A 21,485-nucleotide genomic window follows, 5' to 3' on the forward strand; every position below is an offset into this window, starting at 1 on the left:
AAGCTCTTGCAGCGCCTAGGGCTAAAAAATTTGTTTAGTTATTATTCCTCTCTATCAAAATAAAGATGCCCAAGGAGTTCCAGGACAAGCCAACAAAATAATTTCCCTTCAATAGGTAATCAGGGAAAAAAGTGATCTTCTGTTTAAAGCACTACAGAACTGATGCAGTTTCTGAAACCCTTGGCATAATTCAGTGTATTTTCTGGCATAATTCCAGTGCAAAAAGCAGGGAGCAAATTGGCATCTAGTGAGTTTTTCAGATCAAAATTAATCTTAGTGGGACTTAAGTATCACACTGGGTACCAATCAGCATCCTAAAGTGCCTAAGTAGCTTTAAAAATGTGTCCCTTGTATCTTTTTTGCCTCATGTTTTACCTAAAACGGCAATAATGATAATTTTCTGTACTATGTGAGGACATGAAAGTAACACAGTAAAATCTCCAAATATTTGGAAGATTATTAAGCATCAGAGCAATCAAGCCTTGTGTGATCACATGGCTATACAGTCTTTAGGACAGTAAGAGTTAATTATTTCTGACGTCAGTAATATGGGGTCATATTTACAATGTACATATTGAGTAACAAGGAGCCAAAACATGGCAGAGCTCAGGGCTAGCTAAATATTTAGAGGTCTGGGTTCTCTTTAATTTTCATTAGTGGTAAATACTGAATCATCATTACCAATGAAATGATATTTTGTATACTTAATTTTATTTACTGAACTATTCAGTCTTTGTTTAAATAAACCATTCCATAATGCAGATCAGGTATGGTCAATAGTTTTGTTTGCAAACAACTTCAAATGTTTTCAATAGAAAGATTTTATCTTGAGTGACAAAAATTAGAAAGGCATAAAATCACCTCAAATTAAAACAATGCACTTTGACTGGAAACAAAATCTTTTTCTATTCAGCCATCAAACTGAACAACAGCATCATGCAAGTTGTAATTGCCTGCTTTTATATAGCGTACCTGGGAATTAACTTTAAAATTGGCATTAGATGCCTGCTACTTCTTAGACTATATACTACAAAAGACACAGCATACATTTACTGAATTGGCGTTCTCAGCAACAAACATCTCCTATAGCTGTAGGAAAAAACTCTTTGCCTCCCTCTTCTGTAAGGTAAAACAAGGAGTAAAAATGTTAAGTTGATCAAGCATTCATCCCTAGAAAGCCACTTTAAGCTATCTTGCTGGAGGACACTGCATTTTTTACTGGAATGCCTTCTGAACCGTCTTTTTAACAGCACACAGTGGCATCTGTTACTGCTGCTTATCTATTTAGAATTACTATTGCTAAAGTGTCCCAGTTTTATTGAACCTCTCCAGAATGCAAGGAAGAGTGTCCTCGGCTGAAAGAACAGCGAGAGAGTAGCGAAGAATTATGGCGAAGAGAAAATGAAAGTCTAAACAGAGCCATGGGGGAGGGGGTGTCACCAGATTAAATCCTGATTCTTGTCCCTCACTGCCGACTTCAGTGAACCCTGTTCAAACAGACTTTCTGGCAAAATACACAGAAATACCCATAAAGGAAGAAAAATCCCCCAGTCGGGGGCACAAATAAGATCTGAGTTCAGTCCTTTAAACAAAGTTCACTGACATTTCTCCCTTTCTCGGTTTCCTTCTTCCACGCCGTTTCGGGTGAACAAGTGTTTCAATGTTTACACATTTGAAAACACCAAAATAACCACATGTATTAGAAGAGATTTGCATTCACTTACCTTGCACCTCAGCTTTTATGGGCTCTGGATGTTCTTCTTTGTTTTTATTAAATATCGTTTCCATCTCTCATGTAATCAAACGGTTTCTGTGTCCTCTACCCAGCTGTTCCTGCAGGCGTAGCAGTCCCCTCCTGTCTGGGCTAAGAAAAGCTCTTTCCTGTTACATAGAAGGATAAGGTCAAAGTGTAACTCGAGCTAGTGGCTAGTGGCTTATAGATCGACAATTTATAATAGTTGATCTTTAATCCTTAACACATACACTATAATACTTGCACATTCCCAACTCTTTCACTAATTCAACGGAAGAAAAATGTAACTTGCCTTTTTGCTCTCTGTGAACCTACCTCAGGCAGCCAGGCACACCCAAGGAGTCGTGTAAAATGAATCTGAAGCATCACCTTCAGCACTGCAGAGAAAATTTTAGATACTTTGTAGGGGTGTTTGCCCCAGTTGGCAGGAGCAGAGACGAGAATAGAAGAAATGTCAACCCACCATTCTGAGTATGGCTTTTTGGAACTGACAAACGTGGGGGGTCATCATTTTCTTTCCATGCTGGAAACTTTAAACTGGGCTATTTTATTAATTAACAAAATACCATCACTGAATGGCCATGTGTTTTTTTCATTATATACAAGCTAGTCCAGAGTGAACTGAGTGGCACACCTTTGAATTAAACATCTTTTCACAAATAAATATTGTAACATATTGTCCCATATGTGACCTGATTCCACCTAGTTATTGGATCCTTGGAGTCTCTGTGAAAGTATGGCAGGAATAATTAAAAAAAAGGGGGATTTTTAACTTCATTCATTTGTTTCAAGATAAGGTACTTAACTGAGTTCAACGTTGCTAATTTTAAAATCCTCTAGGAAAAGAATTATTTCAATATAAAGCATGTGATTGCAGAGCAAGTCACAGGTTCCATTGAACATGAAGGATAAAAAGATTCTTTGCACAATCATATATTATGCAATTTCATATGGGGTTACCCTAAAATCCGATTTTTTCTGCTAAATCACTGTTGTTCCCAAAATGTTTTAACATCCATTCTTAGGTCTCACTGATCATTTATAAATATCCATATTCATTTTATTGAAAACACAATTTGTGCTGTGGTGACTGCTCTGACTCACTTGTTGCACACATACATTGCTCCTCTCATCCTTACCTTTCGTCTCTTTGATGGCTTATCGTGGAAAATCACCAAGACAGCATGCCTTTGTCTCCATTTGGAAAGCACTGACTGGTGACTACAAAAATAAGAAGCCAGATAAAAAAGAAAATAGGAGGGTCGGATTTGTTGGAGTCAGTAGTATTAATAAAGAAACTGCATGTTTGAAACAGGAGGCTGCAGGAGAAGTGTCAAAGTCCTCACATGTAGGCACATGCTGACATACATACATAAACATATATATATACACACATGCATTTATGTGCTTTTATATAGAGATGTAGACTTACTTCTATATGAAAAGACAACTAAGGGATTTTTTCAGCAATGCTGGAGAGTGAAGAGGATCTGGCAAGAAAGCAAAGCTAATTCTACTTCTCCTAAGCCACAGGGACATTTTGTCTGTCCCTGATGTTCTGCTCTGGTTTAGTATGTTCTCTTCAGCACATCTTCCATTTACACGGCTGCAGCTCTTAATGCTCTGGATTTAATTGTTTGATCTGTGCCTCATAGAAACAGAAGTCGTGTGAGTGGTCTGATCTGTAGCGGTGCTATTTACGTACAGCAAGCAAGCAATAAAAGGATTACTGCAAACCATTTTTGCCCTTCTTTACCCTGTTTATGTAGTTTAAGATTCAGCCTACATAAGATAACTGGAAACCTCGTTAAAAGCTACTTTAAGGGAAGAACAAGGGAGGTATTGAACACCTTTTGAAATCATCCCGAGTGTGTTTAGTTAGCTAATTTCAGGTGTCTGCTTGTAAGTTTTGTCTGACATTTTGTACAACTTAATAGAGAGGCCTTGCAAAGTTCTTTTTTCCTGCTTGTCTGTGAAAAATACTTATTTATCAGAGAACACATACTATTTTTTTTTGTCTCAGTCATGCTAATAACAGATGACCAGTTCAGTAAGATATGGAGAAATTAATTTTCTTGCTAACTGTGCAATTTTCCCCTTTTTACCTTGAAATGGATTAATATCAAAGTATTTATTTAAAATTATAATGTGTAATTGTCAGAGGAAGTAGATGTGGATTGGGTGACTCTTCTAATTTTATTATTTCACAAAGTCTCTTTCTCCTTTGTAGGAACATGTTTGATGGGAGAGCATAGAGAAGGTTACAAAATTCCATGTTCTAGAGAACACAGAGAGAAACCTTTTCTACTCCTCCTTATTATTCTCATTTATTTTGATATTCCATGAGAAAGAATAAATTCAGTTTTACCAGCAGGACCTTCCCTAAGAGCTGAAGTTCTTTGTCAGCACAAAACTGTGTATCTTTATGATGAATCTGAGGCTCTTCCCTATTCATGTTTTCACGTCTGCTTTTTGGCTTTGGCTCCAACTTCCTATACAGAACAAAATAAAGAAGAGGTTTGAAAAGGGAGCTGCTGCCTTTACCAGGCCTACAGGAAATACAAACCTTTCTGGATTTAGGAGAGACTACCAGACTCTCTCTGATCTTGGGTTTACCAGACACATTATAACTCATACATATAATGTTTACCAGAACACTATAAATTCAGGGAGACCGTGCTGTCTGTATGAAGAACAGACAGTTTTCTGTAGCGTTAGATTTTTCCATTTTATTGAAGCCATTTAATTGAATAGTTTGCAATGAAGGAAAGAAGTGAGAACAGAGTTGTTCACAACTTAGAAGGAAAAGATCTTAGATGTAATATAAAATCATGAATGTAGTCAAAAGGCATCTATCAGTCTTGCTGCAAGAAGTCACAGTAGAACAGGATCCACAGTGCCTCACCACCATCCAACACCGGGTGTTCAATGGAAACAAAGTTTTCCACAGCAGAATAGCATTATAAGTCTTACTGCTTTCTTGTAAATTTGCAACCGTGCTTACTTTCTGTGTGTATAAATAGTTAAGCATTTTGTACAGCTCAAACTGCTAGTTAATTAAGCTTCTGGTATAACAGTAATGTAATGGCCAGGTGTCTACCTTTGTACTTTTGGGTTCCTTACACAAGAAGTAGATCATTGCCTCGTAAATCAGAGAGACACCAATATTATTCCTTATCTCCATACTGAAATAGAAGTACTTACTTAATTTACTTTTATCTCAACCTTTCCATTATAAAATTCAGGTTATAATTAAAAGCCATTAACAGAGGTCAAATTACCTGAATATGTCTTTGGGCGGCACTAAGAACTTCCAGCTATCAAATGTTATCCATTATTACCGAATAAAGATTTCAACAGTAAAACTGATATGAACTTAGAGTTGTTCTTGCTGAACTCATACTGACTGCTATCTCACTGTACCAGGAGATGTAAGCTCCAACAGTTATCTTTATTAAATACTGTCTTATTGACATGATCTCATTTCAAAAGAAATATGGAAAATTCCTCAGCACCACTGAGGAATAAATCTCTTGCACTGTCGAAGTACAATTACAAAAACAAACCATCATATATAGTTTGTTGACATTTAAATAACAATAGTTTCCATATGTTACTATGAGCAGGTTTTGTTTGGATCAAACCTGCTTTGATCAAACACTGTTTTGATCAGTATCATTTGGTTCAAAGTAATTATTTATGTGGTTTTGGTGAATTTTTTGGGGGGTGAGATTTCAATAAATAACCCTAACTTGATTAACATTCTTATGTGGCACATGTTTCCTCTTCTTGTCCGTAGTCACACTTCTGCTGTGGGCAGCAATAAAGGACAGGAGCTAGCTGGGAGAGGGGGTGGTGTTTGGGCATCAGCTCTCTGGCAAGGGAGGAAAGCCAAGCTACACGCCCAAAGGCAGATGCTTCTAAAGGGACACTTCCTAGGCAAGACCCTCAGTGACTTATCCGGACATCAACTGTGCCAGAAGGTAACCATACACATCCCATAAACAGAAATTACGTCCAACCCAGCAACTCCTGAATGCAGTCCTGCTAATCCGTATCCTGACCCTATCATTCCAGGTACGGATTTCTACATTAATCATTGCTCCCTATAAAGATAAGAATTGTTTTCTCTGTTTTTCTAAACGAGATAACATCACAATTGCAGCTTGGCAGGACTCACTGGTAAGTTCACTGTGTTGCCACACGGACAATTAGGCATTAGAACAGCAACAAAACCAAACCCTTTGGATTCAGCAAACAACTGGGTCTCACTAAAAGGACAAGCAGCCCAGGAGAGCAGCAAGGAAGGAAGCCTGACTGTGACCCCCCTTCTTAAACCAATTGACAGATGGCAATCTGTCCTGTCAGACCTAAAGCAATCTTTAGAGACGGAAGATGTATGTGTACCTAGGGGCTTTTCCCCATCCCTTTCCAGGCAGTCTGCTCTGTACTCAGGACTTCCTATCTGGGTAATAATGAAACAGATCTTCTCAAGAAGCAGTTCTGCACACAGTGGGTATGCATGTGACACATCGAAAAGGGAACTCACAGCCTTGGCTCAAGTTAGTGATACCTGAAAATCATCTTTCTTCTACCTCAAAGCTAGAGCAATGTAAAACAAATTTCCATGTATATGATTGTGCACTTCACAGAACAGAGATATAGTTCTATTCCTGATAAAATCTATACATTACATTCAGTAATATTCAGGAATGTGAAGATGTAAATATCCTATAGAGAGTAAATTTACTTGCTCTTCCTCAAGGCAAATGAACAAGAGCCAAAATGAACAGGGGTGTGATTTATTCCTTCCTATTGGCAACTCTTCAATTCTTTAACTCTTTAAGTCTAATACTTTCTGGCCTGTGGAAGAGGATTGTCAAGCTATTCTGCTGTGCTGCCACGGCCGTTTGAAGCACATAATGCTGAGAGGCTGCACTAGGGTACCCATCGGGGCCACCATGAAGTCAGTGGGGGCACCACGCCTTTCCTCCTTGTCTGCACACCAAGCTTTCCAATAGCCCAGTGAAACTCTGGAACTGATTTTCCTCCTGTGTGGGAGACCAAAGTTCAGAAACAAGAAAAGTCTTATGAAAGAGCCACATCCTCCTAATAGCAGCAACTGGTCATGGAGAAATTTGCAGTTGGATTCAGGGTGTCCTGAGCTATAGAACTTGTTTATGCTGAATAAGATTTTTTTTTCTTTTTTTCCCCCCAGATATGCCACTCAGTGATAGGTGTCTAGTTTGGGGTGTGAAAAGCTGATCTGCAAAGGTGTCAAGGCAAGTCTACCACACATACGTACGTTAGATAAGCACTGTGTGTGCTCATCATCCTGATCTGTAAGAATTTAGGCATATAAAGCTAAGCATTCCAAATGGCATATCATTGAAACACATAAGCTTAGATTAAAAAAAAAAAAAAAAGTGATTACGAGTACTTTGAGATTTGGCTACCAAATCTGAGACAGTTTTAAGGGGTTCAATTCTTAGGAGTAGTGAAGACCACCTAGAAGATTTCCTTACAGAATCTCAGTGCAAGCCACTTTTATATTAACATCTTTTTTTGTGTGCATCATTAATAAAATATGCTTCAGTTTTCTTTCACCTCAACAGCTTCTATTTCCAACAACAACAACAAATTAATAAACCTTGAAGCGTCCTTTGAAAACTAGGAATAAATCATTCATCGTTGCCTTTTGTGATGTTTTATATAGCACAGTGCTTTGCCAAAGAAACTTTCTCTTTATGGCCACCATCTGGTGTAACTCATAAGGGCAAGTTAGGACTCTGAGAGATCTGCAGGGCCCCCTGTAACATTTCTGGGAAAAACGAAAGACTTATTCCAACAGGCACAACAGAGTTCACAAACAAAGGACTTATTCATAGCTTTATCACAGCTTGGAGTGAGGGTGTGAAAATATTGAGAAACCTTTGTCACTAATTTCTAGTCAAAGCTTGCAAAGCACAATTGCTTTGCAAAGCACAATTGCCTTGCAAGCCCTATTTCTGCTGGTGAATATGTTTTAGTTTAAGTCGCTGGTACATAACACGTGCTTTAAGGGTGGTTGCTACAACAGCCGTTCGGGCAGCCAGCTATAGCTGAACAGAAATGAACTAGTCTTGGATATATGTGAGGGGCTCAAGTTGGTTAAAAAAAAAAAAACACTAAAAGTAACTTCTTAAACTAATTAAACTCTTTAAATTCTTAAATTTAATAGCCACTTACACATAGGCAAGCAGGAAAAAATAATAATAATAAATAAACCATTATCCTGTGAAGCTCCCATGTGGACTTCTGGCATAAGAAAACTAATTAAAAATGTGCTTCTGTTGAAGAAGAATGCAAAAAAAAAACAAGTTTCCTACAAAATGGTGAATTCAAGCAGCACTATTTGAAATCGAGCCATTTTTCAGTTATGAGTGAAAAGGGCTTTCAGGAATTTTCTCTCTTCCTGAGGACCCTGGTTGCTAATTTTGATGGTTTTAAAGCAGTATTTTATTTTCTGTAAATGCTTTTCTTTTCCTTGTGGTAAGCAGAATAAACTGACAGCCTGCTTTAGTGACACTAAAAGGTATGAAGTCAACAAACTGAAAGAGGAAAACTATCTTTCTTTCATTCCCCATCTACTGCAGGCAGTTGAAGAGTTACATGGAGCAACTGTAGATTAGGAAAAAAAAAATCACAGTGCTGTAGAAATTGCTAACTGTAGGCTCACTTGGACAGCTTGGCTTCATTTGTAGACATTTCCAAACATTAGTTGTCCTTCTGGGGGCATGTTTCAAAATCCATCAAGGCCAGAGACAAGACTTCCATTAACTTCAATGGCTTTGGAGCAGATCCACAGAGGACAGCCTGTGGCACCTCCAGCTCTGGCATTTTTAGCAGTATGTTCATGTATTCAGATTTCCAGTTGCAGAGAGAGAACTGGACAATGCTACAGAATCAATCCATCACTCCAGTCAATGGCACTTACTGGAAATACTCAATATCACTGAGTCAGACACCTTTATGTACAGCCTCCTTCTTCATACCTATGTTTTCAGAAACAGGCTGTGTTTCTCATACATAAGAAGCCAAAATGGAAGGGCTTTCTGCCAGCTTCTCCAAAGCCAGGCAAGTCAGCATGGCCCAAGAAGAAGCAAGCAATCTGAAGGGAACATCACGAAAATACGCAGTGGTAAACTCTGACCAGCAGCTGTCCTCAGCTCTGAATTTTGCAATAGTGTGGGAGGTCCCAAACTGACACCTATGAGGTTTTGTATGCAGCCCAAAAGGGACTGCTAATCTGTGGGCAAAATCCACAACAGGTTATCAACTGTTTCAGCAGAACCAGCTGATAACCATAGTTACAGGGTCTCTTCCAGGAAAGGGAGGGGTGCCTGGGCACTGCCTGGGCCAGATCCATCAGATAATCAGAGTACGGACCGGCCATCCTCAGAGGTGGCAAACCCAGGCTGAATGTTTTTATCTCAGCTGCTGCATCAGCCCTCTCTATTAATCAGACAGAAATTCCTGCGGGATCTGGTCCAAGGGTTCCATAGCTGAGATAAGTCTATTATCAAGTTCAGTGGGAGGGGGGACATCTAGCATAGTTACTGTCCTTCCATCACAGGGCATTTTCTTCCCCTTTCCTCTACTCCTCTGCAATTGTCCTACCCATTAAATAATTACCCATGAATTTTCTCTTGAACACATGATCATAATTCTGCTTTATCCAGCTGAGCAAGGTGACTGACTATGAAGTGGAGGTCAAGAAAGGCTCGGGACTGAAGACAATTCTTAAATGTTTACTGGATAAAGTGCACATACTTTACTCTGTAAGAAAGCTTCAGATAGTCAGAGCTGGGCTGGCATACTCTGAGATAAGTGCATTACCTTCAGGTCAATAGTGCAATGCCGGTGGCATTTCTGCAGTGGGGGAATTCAAGCGAGGATCACTGCTTCCTGCATCTCTGTGATGCAGCTCCTGGCTCACTGAGCCACATCCAAACATAAATGCATGTTCTTTCGGTGTCAAGTTGTGGTGATATAAATTAATAATAGTTGCATCAAATTCAGTGGAGGTAATGCCGAGGACATGAGGATCACAACAGCTACAGATCCTTATTTGTACTGTTTCTGCTAATCCAGTGGCCTTGTAAGCCTGGCAGGTACCTTTTGTAAGGAAGTTCAGAAGTACTTAGGGTTTTCAGCTCCAAAATGCTGCTGGACTGGCTTCACAAAGTCCATCAGCAGCCTTTGCAATGTCCACGTATGGCTCCCAACTAGTTCTGATGATGAAGGCAGTACTTCCACCATTTCCAAATCACTGTATTGACTTCTAGCCTTGTCTTCTACCTCCGAGCAGGTATAAGTGAAGTAGCTCTGTAGAGTTAAGCAGCTTAGCTTTTAAGGGAAGATGGGAGCATTTCACATGGGGTGTGTAATTCTAAACAGACACAACACTTCAAAATACATCCTCCTTGGAACAGCTGAGATTAATCTCAGGATGTGTAAACAGGTGGCCAGAATGAATGATACAATAATTACAGGAATCACATTAGCATCCAAAAGAAGCACCTCAAATAATCACACTGAAACAATAATAATTATTAAAAGCAAAGTAATCCAAAACAATTAAATGTATCTAGAGGAACACCGTGTGTTTTCCCATTTCATGATTCCTTGTGTTTCTTATTTCCCTCATCCTTCTCTCATTCTTACTGTTGTATCTCGTTGTTGTGAAGACATCCAGCTTTAATGCTCACACAATGACACCTTTGATGGAGGAGCTTTATCTCACTTTTGCATATGTCCAGTAACAGCATACATCAACATTATCTTCTCTGCTCACGAGGAAAGCAATCCTGTAATGGCTACTCTTCAACCTGACTTCATGTGGAATGACACCTTTACACAATAGGCCTCACAATGGCCATTGCAGTGACTTAGTATCAACACCGGTTGTGTGTATCCTCAGACGCAATCGCCATTATATATTAGAAGCAATCTGTTCCATGTCCTATTGCTGCTGTTGTTGCAAACAGTAAAGAGGAAGGAGGAATACTGATGACATGACAAGGATGACAACTCAAGCTTTTGAAGAAGGCAGCAAAAAGAGTGGTGATGTGATAAGCAACACCAGTGCTACATGGGGCACCGAGCTGAAAATGTGGCTTGGGATCACAGTTCTAATTTTTCTTGCTGTATGTTTGGCTGTGGAGGAGACAACAGTTGAGGAAGGAATCCCTTGCTCAAAGTATCAGCTAGCTTTCAACCACTCATGCTATGAGTTTGTTAGACTCCAGCGATCCTTCAGAAGTGCCCAGAGATGGTGCGAGAGAGGAGGGGGGCACCTTGTCTTTATTGAAAACGAGAAAACTCAAGAGTTCTTGCAGAAGCATATTGCCGAGGATCAGGAATGGTGGATAGGACTGATCTCAAACTCCTTGCTGAATGAAACTACTGACGGTAGGTGCTTTTGAAATCGTCTTCTTTAAAACTGTACCAGCCCATGATGCTTACTTACCATGACAGCAAATGCAGTCAATCCCTCTATACACACCTGCTGAAAGAACAATGTCTTTTGTGGCTGTAACTTCAGTTTTCTGTTAAAATGTTCTAGCTGTGTGCTTCACTTCTCAGTTGCATGTTGTCACCTTTTCCGTGGGATCTTGTGCTTGTGCAAACACATGGTGAATTAGATCAGCTGGCTAACCCAGTTAAAAAGATGTGCTGGGTTGGTTCTCCAGTGGACAAGCAAGCTGAGCTAATTCATCACGCCAGGAGATGCTGCGAGATGTGATGCAAGGGAATGGTGGAATTTAGAGGCTGGGAGCACGGGGGAAGCAGTGGTGTCTTTTTTAGTGGCTATATCAGATTATATGTTATATATTATATATTGAAGATCTCTATTCAGACAAAACCGTCTTTGCTTGAGTAGGAGCAGGGATACAGTCTTGCTCTGCAGGCTCTGACTCCTTAGTTGTGTTACTGTGGAAAATAAACACTCGGGAAACGATTGCTTTGTTCACAGGGTCAATGATTTGGCTGGACACCTCAAATATAAGCTACAGTAACTGGTACAAGGATCAGCCATCTTCTTTCTCATCCACATGTGGGTACATCCTAAAGAATGCCAAGTATCAGTGGAGTGTGACTGAAAACTGCAGCCAGGAATTTGACTTCATTTGTGAGTTTGGTAAGATACACAACAGCTGGATCTAAGACATGAGCATACTGTATTCACAACTGTGCATAAGTTGTCTTGTTTCTTTCAAAGTGGCTGTGCAATAACCTAAAGCTTATTAAAAATGAACAAGCAAAAGAACAGTAAACCCCATCAGGGGCTCTTTTTCCCCTTTGTTGATGATCTGATCCAAAGAAAGGAAGAACCCTGAAATCACTGGGAGCTGTAGGTGCTCAGCAACTAGCCTGTGAATTCCAGGTTTCCAACAGAGGACTAACAAAATAGAAACAGATCTGAGAGTGAATTGAAATGTGGAGTTGTCCATGTCTACTGTATACAAAAACTAAAGACGGTTTGAGCAGTGCACAACAGCATGTTTGCAAATATGAACTGCCACACCACCACAGTACCTGAGCGAGGTGGAACCAGTATGACTGCCCTGTATCTAAACTCGTAATCATAAATATGGGCCAAGGCAAGACCATCAAAATAATTTGTCACGGAAGCAAAAATACAGCTGGGCTTCCAGAGATAACTTTTCTAGCAGCCTGGAGCAAGCAAAAGTGAGAACAAGTTTTTCTTGTTCAGACCCTCCTATCAGGTGCAGTTTGAGGGTTTCCCCAGGACAAGGAAACAGACAGGAGCTTGTCCCTCCTGGTGGCATTTTAGTGTTCAGATAGAAAAAAGTACAGACATTGTGTCCCTGGAGCTGCGGCTTGGAACAGTCCTGGAAAGGAATGCTGGCAGTATGATCCCATTCGACACACAGATATGAGGGGAATTTGAGTTCCTCGCACTTTGCACGTAAACCAGGCATTTAAAACTGGAACTAAGGTCACAAGCACCTGAAGGCAGGTGTGGCTGTAGACTCACTAATATAAACAGTCTTCAAATGCAGTATGCAAATCCAGGTTATCCCAAGCCATAGCAGTGCTGCTGCCCTGGTCCAGTACGGTACTACCTCTGACATGATTAACAAATCATTCCACAATCAGCAAAACTAATAACGACTTGATTCCTGTCCTGATCTCCTGTTCCACATCCCGTCCTTATCCTCCTCCTCAGCTCTCCCAGTTCACTCCCAGCACTTTCTGCCTCTCCAGATGCTTTTCCCTCCGTCCCTGCAGTTCTGCAGCAGCTTCAGAGCTCCGGCTGTACCTGCTGGCAGCTGAATCCCATCATGCAAAAGATAAATGCTGGGTTATGATCTCCGCTCCTAGTAGAGGCACTGATACAGCTCTTTCTCTTCCACCTACTATTGATTTTCATGAAATTTTAGGGTGTTTCGAGGTTTATGTCTATACATCAAATTTGGCTGAAGATGACGAACCTTAAAAATGATTGGGGGAGAGGAAACTGGCAGACAGCACGATGCCTTAAGCTTATTTTCCATGCTAAATCAGACTAACGTTTTTCTTCCATTACAACATGGTAGACAACTGTCTGTTTGTAAGGAAGCTACCATCTGTTACCATAGGATCTGACTTAAAGCCCATTACATTCAAAGAGAGTCTGCATTGTTGAACAACGATGCCAACCCACCATTACCCAGGAAACTGCGAACAGATTAAAGCAATTACAGCCTTGGTTTCCTTATCTACAGCCCATATCCATTAATACACATGCATATTTCAATAATAGACTCCCCTTTTACTAGCTTTGCATGCAAGGAATTTGATCTAATATCCGAAAGAAACAGGGACTTTCTTTTCATTAATTCCTCTGGGTGCTGAATGTTTGGAGGTTCGCACAGCCTGACAGTGCCTTGGTGTGTTTCTGTAAAATGGGCACAGTGGTGTTTGACTCCCTCACATTCAGTTACTGCAAGGCTTGGTTCACAGTAACATCGAGTTCAAAACCTCACCTGTTTTGAACGTACAGGTAGCTCCGAATGGGATCACTAGTTGAACTGAACCTCTCTGATTCCTGATAACCTCGTTTACTTGATCACCTGAGATGTTTATGTGTGCAAAAACTATTAAGCAGACAGACAGCATTCTGCCTTCATTTGCTCTTTGCCTCTGTCCTAGAATCGTGTTTCTCAACTCAAGTGAAAACTTTCCTTAGTTCAGTTCACTGTTCTTACTACTTCTATCCGAGCATTTGGTGCTCCGTACGTTAGGAATTTGATGTAGCAAAAATATACAGATTGAACAGGGACTGTCCATAAGAACACAAACCCAGTTCTGGACAGTTTTACATGTAAAAGCTGCTGAGACAGCAAATACTACAGGAACGCTTTATGTAAAGTAAAGAACAAATAAATGCATGAGATAATAGCCTGTATTACAATATAACAGTAAGTTATTTTTCAAGCTTATTTAGAGAGCTCTAACCTATAAACTGATCATGTTGCTATAGCTACAGCCAGGCTTAGATTTAGCTTTAAATAACAATAGCACACAATTACTGCAGTGTGCACACGTTGGCTCTGTTAATCAACGTGCTTAAGGGGAATGATCAAAACAGCAGTTGGAGGACAATGTATTTAAAGCTGAGACAGCTGAAACAGGAACATTCTTTTGCAACACTCCCATATGAGAACAGTCTTTTGCATACCCTTCTTCAGGGTATTACGTATCCTGATTACTACAGGATACCAAGAATTCTGAAAGATAATTAACTGTCCCAGATTAACCAAGGAATAAGGTATATGCTTTTAGAGATATGACCTTACTCATTTTAACAGTCCTGCTAAATGAAGTCAGTCGAATATTGCACAGGAACAAAGGTGCCTCTGTAGCAGAAATGGGATCAGGTCCTGTACTTAATACGCAAGATCTTCTCCAGCGCAATTATCTGAGTATCATTCAAATCACACACTGCCACAAGGGTTTCTGAAGTAAGAAGTAACTTTAAACCTTCCAGTACTACAGGTCAAACAAATGATAAGTGTTTCCCACAAAAGTATGTTTATTTTTTTATTTAAAATGTTTTCTTTTATTAAAAGTGTTCTCAGATTTTTGCTTAAGATGGTAAAGAGCATAAATCTATTTTTTCGGATTTCCAAAATGGAAAAATATTTGATGATTTGTTCATTTTTCCATTTTCAGTATTGTTTAGCTTAAAAGGAAGAAAAATAAAACAAAAATAATAATAACAAAAAAGAAGGATATGGAGAACTGTAGCAGGACTTTTCAGAAATTCAAAAAGTTAATTCTGATTTTTTCCCCCTAATAGAATCTGGCCAGAGCATTGCTTGTGATAATTACAATGCCACTGTACAGTGTGGGTCAGGAGAAGTTATCCAAATTGAAGAGACCTTCTATGGAAGGAAGACCCCTCACTACTGTGTATTGGAAACCCCTCTCCAGTATGATACAGATGAAGACTGTAGCTGGATCAGTGTCATAGACGAAGTAGCAGGTACTATATTATGGCATTGTTTGTCATACAATACATTCCTGGTCCCTAAAGTATTTCATCTTGTATTTCAGTAGCTTTAGTGAATGGAAAAGTATATTATTCCTAAAATGAAGGGGATCACGAAGAACTTCTGAGATGGAGGAGGGTCCCACAGGAGGCTAAATGGGAAGGAGGGAACAGTGCTAAGAAATACCAGGCAATAAGAAACACACTGAAGTCAAAGTGCTGTAGGAGTTTGTCTAGAAATCAGTGACGAAGCATTGCTCCCCTCGCTGGTGTTCTTGTTTCAGTAACCATCTCTCACCTGAGCTGTTATGACAGTCAAAGACAAAAAACACTAATTCATGTAAAACTTCTTTCCAGCACAGTGTCATGGTCTTCAGGCCTGCCAGGTGGCAGCAGATGGTGCTTTGTTTGGAGACCCTTGCCCAGCTTCAGGAAGCTATTTGTCTGTTCAATACCACTGCAAGGAAGGTAAGTGGGAGAGGGCTGTCAACACCAAAAGCCTGTTCTGCACTTTGCTGCAACATTGTGAGCATAAGATTTATCTTGACAATCCCTGTTCCATCCTCAAAGAAGAATCTGGAAGAGTGGTGACCACTCGAAGTACTGAAGGCACAAAAATGTAGCTTTCCTCTCTTAACTGACAGCTCCAGAGGGTTTTTGATAGGACACAAAGCCAGGAAATTCAGACACATAAAACAAGCAAATAAAATTATGTTCTAACATGAATCTTGACCAGTAGATACGGAGAAGAATCAGCTCCCAGTCATGCCACTAATGCACTCAAATTGGCAGCAGTATCAACTCTGCTTTGGAGAAGGCCTGTTCTCAACAATACATGAAAAACAATTGAGTTATGTAAGAATCGCAGACAAACAATGGCACTGAATGCTGTCATTATGTTTTACAGGTCTGCAGCTGGTTGTAACAGATACATGCTTTATCTTTGAAAACATCACAGTCTCTTTGAACTGGCTGCTCTCCCCATACTCTGGCAACCTTTCCTGTATCATCAGCACTGGAGATGGCCACACGGTTGATCCTTACTACCCTCTAACGTAAGATGAGTCCTTTACACATCATCAGACAAAGAGCAAATTTCACTGCTTGCATTTCATTGAATGCTTCAAGATGAGATGTCAAAAATTAATCAGACTGATAACAGACCATACATACAAGATACTTGGATTCTGCAGAAACCTGTTTTGAAATAAATACAAAATGTTATGTCAAGCTGCCAACCACAATCTTTCTTCTGCTTATCGTGACAAGTGATTCCTATTTCTTACTAATGGAATTGAATACAGATCCCTAGCACACAAAATTACTGAAAAAAAATGTCAGTAATTGCCAAAGAAATAGGCAAGTGTTATTTTTTAAAAGTATTTTTAAAGAGTATTTTTGATAACATTTAAAAAGAATACAGTGGAATTCTGGAATTTTTCTTTTAATTGCATAAAAAATGTCTTTGAAAGATCAAACACTTTTCTGCTGGATTTAAAAGCCAGATTTTGTATTGTCCTAGTGCTAGGCACGACATAATATGAATCTAGAAATTTATTTCTCTTCTAATGGAATCCCAACTAGAAAAATAAGAGTAGAAAGAATGAAAACCAAAAAGTCATCATATACTAGAAATAGAAAACATTCCTTCAGAGCTACAGACACAAGCTTGTAGCTGCAAAGAATATTAACAAAATCTGTAATAGGGAGCCTTTAAGTGAAATATGCTTGCTAGCTGTAAGCTGAGACTTGCTGGTTTTATGGGAGGCCCTTTTACTTCATGGCCAGAAGTCATGCTTATCTGTTTTCTGCATTCAGTTTGATACCCACTCTTGCAGGGGCTGCTTTTTCTGTTCCTGTCTTGTCAATGCCATGTTTCTGAAATCCAGTTAGAAAGAAACATTTTACTTCATTAAAACAGAGAATGAAAAATATGCATTGTCAAGGATGACGTCTGGATCTATTTTTTTTTTAATTATTATTCTTATTTTTTTGAATTTACTAGGTGTCACCATGATAGTTCAGAGAGAATAGTGTCAGGAGTAATACCTCTTTCCTGCCTTCCATGGTGCATGTCATTCAAGAAGGATAGCCTTAGGTTCTTTTTACCATCTCCTGATGCTTGTTAGCAGTAATAGCAGCTGCTGCAGACTTCTTCTTGTCCATTCATCCCCTGCTGCTACCACTACTGGAGCTGTACCAGACCCAGGAAGTGAAGAGACATTTTTCCAGCATGGCAGTCGCACGTACATAGAGCAAAATAAAATAGCTAGGTTTGAGATCTGACAAAACGCTGAGTAGCTTCAGCTTCCACTGATGTATCCAAAAGAAGATAAATCAGGAATGAAATAAAGAATAGAGAAATCGAGGGCACTGCTACATGCTCTAGTGTGAATAGTCATGTTCATTTCCAGTCTCCTGAGCCAGGTCACAAATTTAGGAACTGTGACCACCGTTAGCATGTAAGGCTCAAGACTTTCCAGGACAGTTTTCCACAAGCAGCTGTTCTCCTTCTGTTCTAGACTGGCCAGCAATGTCACATACAGATATTCATCTCCTGGGGAGTTCACAGTTTTTGTGGAGTGCACCACCAGCGAGTGGCATGTGACAGCACAGAGGCGGGTGACTGTTCAAGACAAGATGGACGAACTAAGCCTTACCGGGTGCTACAGCCAGTATGAATCTGGGAACAGCTCTCACTGCCGAACACTCTACGGGGAGGTGTTATGGATCCAAGTTGAACTCAACGGAGGTGAGCTTCATTACTCTGCATGCTTTAAATTGTAGGCTAAATATGATCCTACCCATAGGACAGAAGCAGGATTTTCATTACACAAAACAATCCTTTTTAGTGAATGATTTCCATCTAATCATTGCATTTCTGCAACTGAATGCTCTCGGCTCCCTTGGAGGGGTTCTTTCTCAGAGGTATTTTGAACATGAGCATAATCCTTTTTTCCCCTCTTCACAAATCTGACAAAGCATGACCACAACTTCAGTCATGTGAATCCACATGAAGCCAGTAGTAGTATTTCTGTATTTGAAGTTAGGAACGCACAGAAATGCCTCTCTAGCAGAGGGTAAGAGGATTCCCCACTGAGCAGGTCATATTTGCTACTGTGTATTTTGTGCTCACTTCAAGCTCCTGGGATCCACATGCTTAAAAACTGAAACTCAGTAGCATGTGTTTGAACTCTCTTGACCGCCTTAGCACTCTCAGCTGAAAAGAGTCAGATTTCCATAGGGAGCCAAACGGGCACAAAGGCACCAAAAGTGACTTTATTCAAACTAACTGCATTGCTGCAGTACCCTTATGGCTCCTTTGTAAACACCTAACTGCTGCACAAAGCAGCTAGAAGTGGATTGCCTATTACGTAGGCCGTGAGAAATTTTGACCTGTCTTTTTGCAGGTAACGGAGTGACCTACACTGTACTGGCAGACAACGTGACACTCGCTGAATCCAGTGCAAAGGAAGGAATTCTCCCTCACAATCTGACACTTGACAGTGCCGCACAAGAGCTGCTGGGTCCTGGGATGCATCGGCTGGAAATCCGAGCATCCAGCAACACCACTGCATCAGTGATCTCTGGGAGCATTGCCGTTCACTTAATCGAGCCAGTCTCTGGTCTTCAGGCTGTGTTAGCTTCTCACACTCTGCACCTGGGGGAGAATCTGGAGATAAACGTCTCTGTTCCTCATGGTGCCCCAGATAAGCTGAAGTTTGAGGTGGTTGGATCTAATGAAACTCACTCTCACGAGGAAGACAGCCCTGCAGGGGAACCTCGAACATACCTCATTCCCATGCACTCTGAAGGTACAGCATGTTGACATCTCTGTTTCTAAAACACTCACAACTGAGTGGGGGAGTTCACATAAACAGGCACAGCACCCTGGGCTAGAGGACAATAACTTACAGCTGAATTAGATAACTTTTCTAACCATTTAAACCTGTCCTGCAGAAGTGTATGAACAGCACTGGCCTTTAAGTGAGCTAAAAAAACGGAACTGGCAAATGGGTGTCCATAAGGAGACGGAAAGCAAGGTTTCACATGAATTTTGCAATTAAAAAGACGTAGCAAACCAGTCATTTTTTCATGACTGTACCTGATTCAGGTATAAATGAAGACATTTTCCTGACTCACAGAGCATTGTCCTCCAGTTCGTCCATACGTGTAACTTTTTCAACTTTATACTCCTTTTCACACTAAGGTAATAAAAAACCTGAGAAGTTCTCAGTATGGTTGAGAAAGAAAAAAGGGAGCTCCATCCTCATCTGCACATCAGTCTCCAACACGTAGTTTTTGTTGGACTTATGAATAAGCTTTTTAGCATTTTTTTCTTTTCATTATGAAGAATTCAAAGCCTTTAAAATATGGGATTGGGGAGACTGTCCTTAAGAGTTAATTCAGTGGCAGAAGATAAAAAAGTTTTCTCCTCTAATGAACTATTCAAATCCCATGCCAAAGCTGGAACACCAGAAGCTAATTATGATTTCACTTTATGTTTTAAGAATATTCAATATTAGAAGTTTTAATGGGCCTCCCTATACGCATTTGAATGTCCCTTCCCTTCAAGCAAAACAAGACAGCTGCTCTCTCAAGATGTCTAAACTCATTTGGACTCCAATACTAGCACATCTCTAGATTTCTTTGTTGTATTATCAAAGCCAGCTGACAAAGAACAGCATTGCAAGTGCTAGGACAAGGGCAGCTGAGTTGTTAAAACCTGAGATAAAGAGGAAGACCATTCCCTGAAGAGCCTTTCGGCAGTGGCAAACTCATAAAAACAAACAAACAAAACCAACCAAGAGAAAAGAATAGGATTTTCTCGACGTATTGGATTTTATGTCACAAACATGGACTGGTCTGCTGCTATTCTAAATTGGTCTTTTGTCTTCTCTAGGTACTTTCCTAGTGAAAGTGGTGGCCATGAATGCCTTCTCAAACATGAGCCTGGATATTGGGTTCATCAATGTGCTGGCAAACACTTCTCATAAAGAAGGTAATTGCATTTATCTGACAGTGCTGGTTTTTACCGTATAAATGTCTTTTTGCAATCAGAGCATTTTATGGCGTGTTTATGGTTTGCATCTAGTAATTGCTTTCTTTCCAGCAATAGTGCTGAAAACTTTTGTGGAGGCTTCTTCACGATGAAGGCAGATTCTCTGGCTTTGAAGTGGTCATAAATTAGCATCGCTCTCTCTATATTACATATTCCACATTTGCTATTTGTCCTCAAAATTAAGTAGTGAAGTTTGTGTCCTGGGATGTAGCTCTAAAACCAGGAAATATCTGCATCACAGCAATCATATAAATTGCTGCCAGTAAACACTTCTAGATGGCACATGCATACATTTACAAAAGCAGATTTTACCAGGAATAAACTGACTTTAGTATTCAGACCTTTCCAGTACTTTCCCTCATTTTTTCTCTGTGCATCAATTGAACTTCTTAACCTCTGTGAACTGATTTTGATTTACACCATTATGATTGAAGAATTACAGTGATCTTATTTATAGTATTTATAGTGACAGTTTGTTACAGTTTTACCTCCTGAAAATACGCTGTTTATCACAATTCAGGAGTCCAAGTCTTATAGCCCTATCTTTCAGAGTGCTTGTAGTCAAATATTTAAGGTAAATTCACTGAGGACTGTCTGAAAGCTTTATAGGTAGCAATAAAATATTGGTTTTTTGTTTGTTTTTGTTTTGTTTTGTTCTGTATTGAACAGATTCTGCTAAGGAAAAAGGCAGCTCCAAAACAAATACCCAAAAGACAAAAGTAAGTACTATTGAAAGATCTTTCTTTAAAATAGAAATGCTTAGAAATTCCTCTTGCTAGTAAAAGTGCTGCAGAAGATATTAAAAACAGGCATTAGCAACATATTAGATTATGGACTAGATTTTCTGTGCCCCAACTAGTTTAACACAGAATCTACACCAAACATCTCCAAGACAAATGTGTCCACAGGCATTCAACCTACAGTTTGTAAAAGCCTGCAAAGAACAATTCCAATATTAGAGAAAATGAACTTTTCACCGTGATCCAGTTTTGGAAGTTGAAATGTGATTAGATGAATTTTTAAATTATCTATGTGACTAATGCAAACTTTTCTTTGAAGGGCTATCTTGCAAGCAGAGTTTAATATATTTTTATATTATTTCCAAGTGTTTTCTCCTTCTGTATTGG

At 39.7% G+C, this 21,485-nt stretch overlaps 2 protein-coding genes across 3 annotated transcripts in view; one reads left to right on the forward strand and one right to left on the reverse strand.

Annotated features, from left to right (window-relative positions):
• The window catches only part of BCO1 (beta-carotene oxygenase 1), a 46,419-nt gene that overhangs the window by 14,425 nt on the left and 10,509 nt on the right, over nucleotides 1–21,485 (reverse strand). Inside the window, exons 3-5 of one of the 2 annotated variants that reach the window (XM_080552473.1) lie at nucleotides 2,893–2,974; nucleotides 2,069–2,130; nucleotides 1,725–1,881 (exon numbers count right to left, since the gene is read on the reverse strand). In XM_080552473.1, coding sequence (XP_080408599.1) covers nucleotides 1,725–1,788 — 64 coding nt within the window. In that variant the 5' untranslated portion in view covers nucleotides 1,789–1,881; nucleotides 2,069–2,130; nucleotides 2,893–2,974. The remainder of the gene's footprint in view (nucleotides 1–1,724; nucleotides 1,882–2,068; nucleotides 2,131–2,892; nucleotides 2,975–21,485) is intronic. The other variant, XM_080552472.1, reaches the window with a different exon arrangement.
• LOC308176359 (polycystin-1-like protein 2) overlaps nucleotides 9,142–21,485 on the forward strand; it is a 40,863-nt gene continuing 28,519 nt past the window's right edge. The window contains exons 1-9 of the mRNA XM_080551983.1: nucleotides 9,142–11,206; nucleotides 11,772–11,936; nucleotides 15,105–15,290; nucleotides 15,654–15,764; nucleotides 16,204–16,351; nucleotides 17,828–18,048; nucleotides 18,707–19,111; nucleotides 20,200–20,298; nucleotides 21,028–21,077. Coding sequence (XP_080408109.1) covers nucleotides 10,819–11,206; nucleotides 11,772–11,936; nucleotides 15,105–15,290; nucleotides 15,654–15,764; nucleotides 16,204–16,351; nucleotides 17,828–18,048; nucleotides 18,707–19,111; nucleotides 20,200–20,298; nucleotides 21,028–21,077 — 1,773 coding nt within the window. The 5' untranslated portion in view covers nucleotides 9,142–10,818. The remainder of the gene's footprint in view (nucleotides 11,207–11,771; nucleotides 11,937–15,104; nucleotides 15,291–15,653; nucleotides 15,765–16,203; nucleotides 16,352–17,827; nucleotides 18,049–18,706; nucleotides 19,112–20,199; nucleotides 20,299–21,027; nucleotides 21,078–21,485) is intronic.

This window comes from Anser brachyrhynchus (genome assembly GCF_964034855.1).
Source record: "Anser brachyrhynchus genome assembly, chromosome: 12".
Classification (NCBI taxonomy): domain Eukaryota; kingdom Metazoa; phylum Chordata; class Aves; order Anseriformes; family Anatidae; genus Anser; species Anser brachyrhynchus.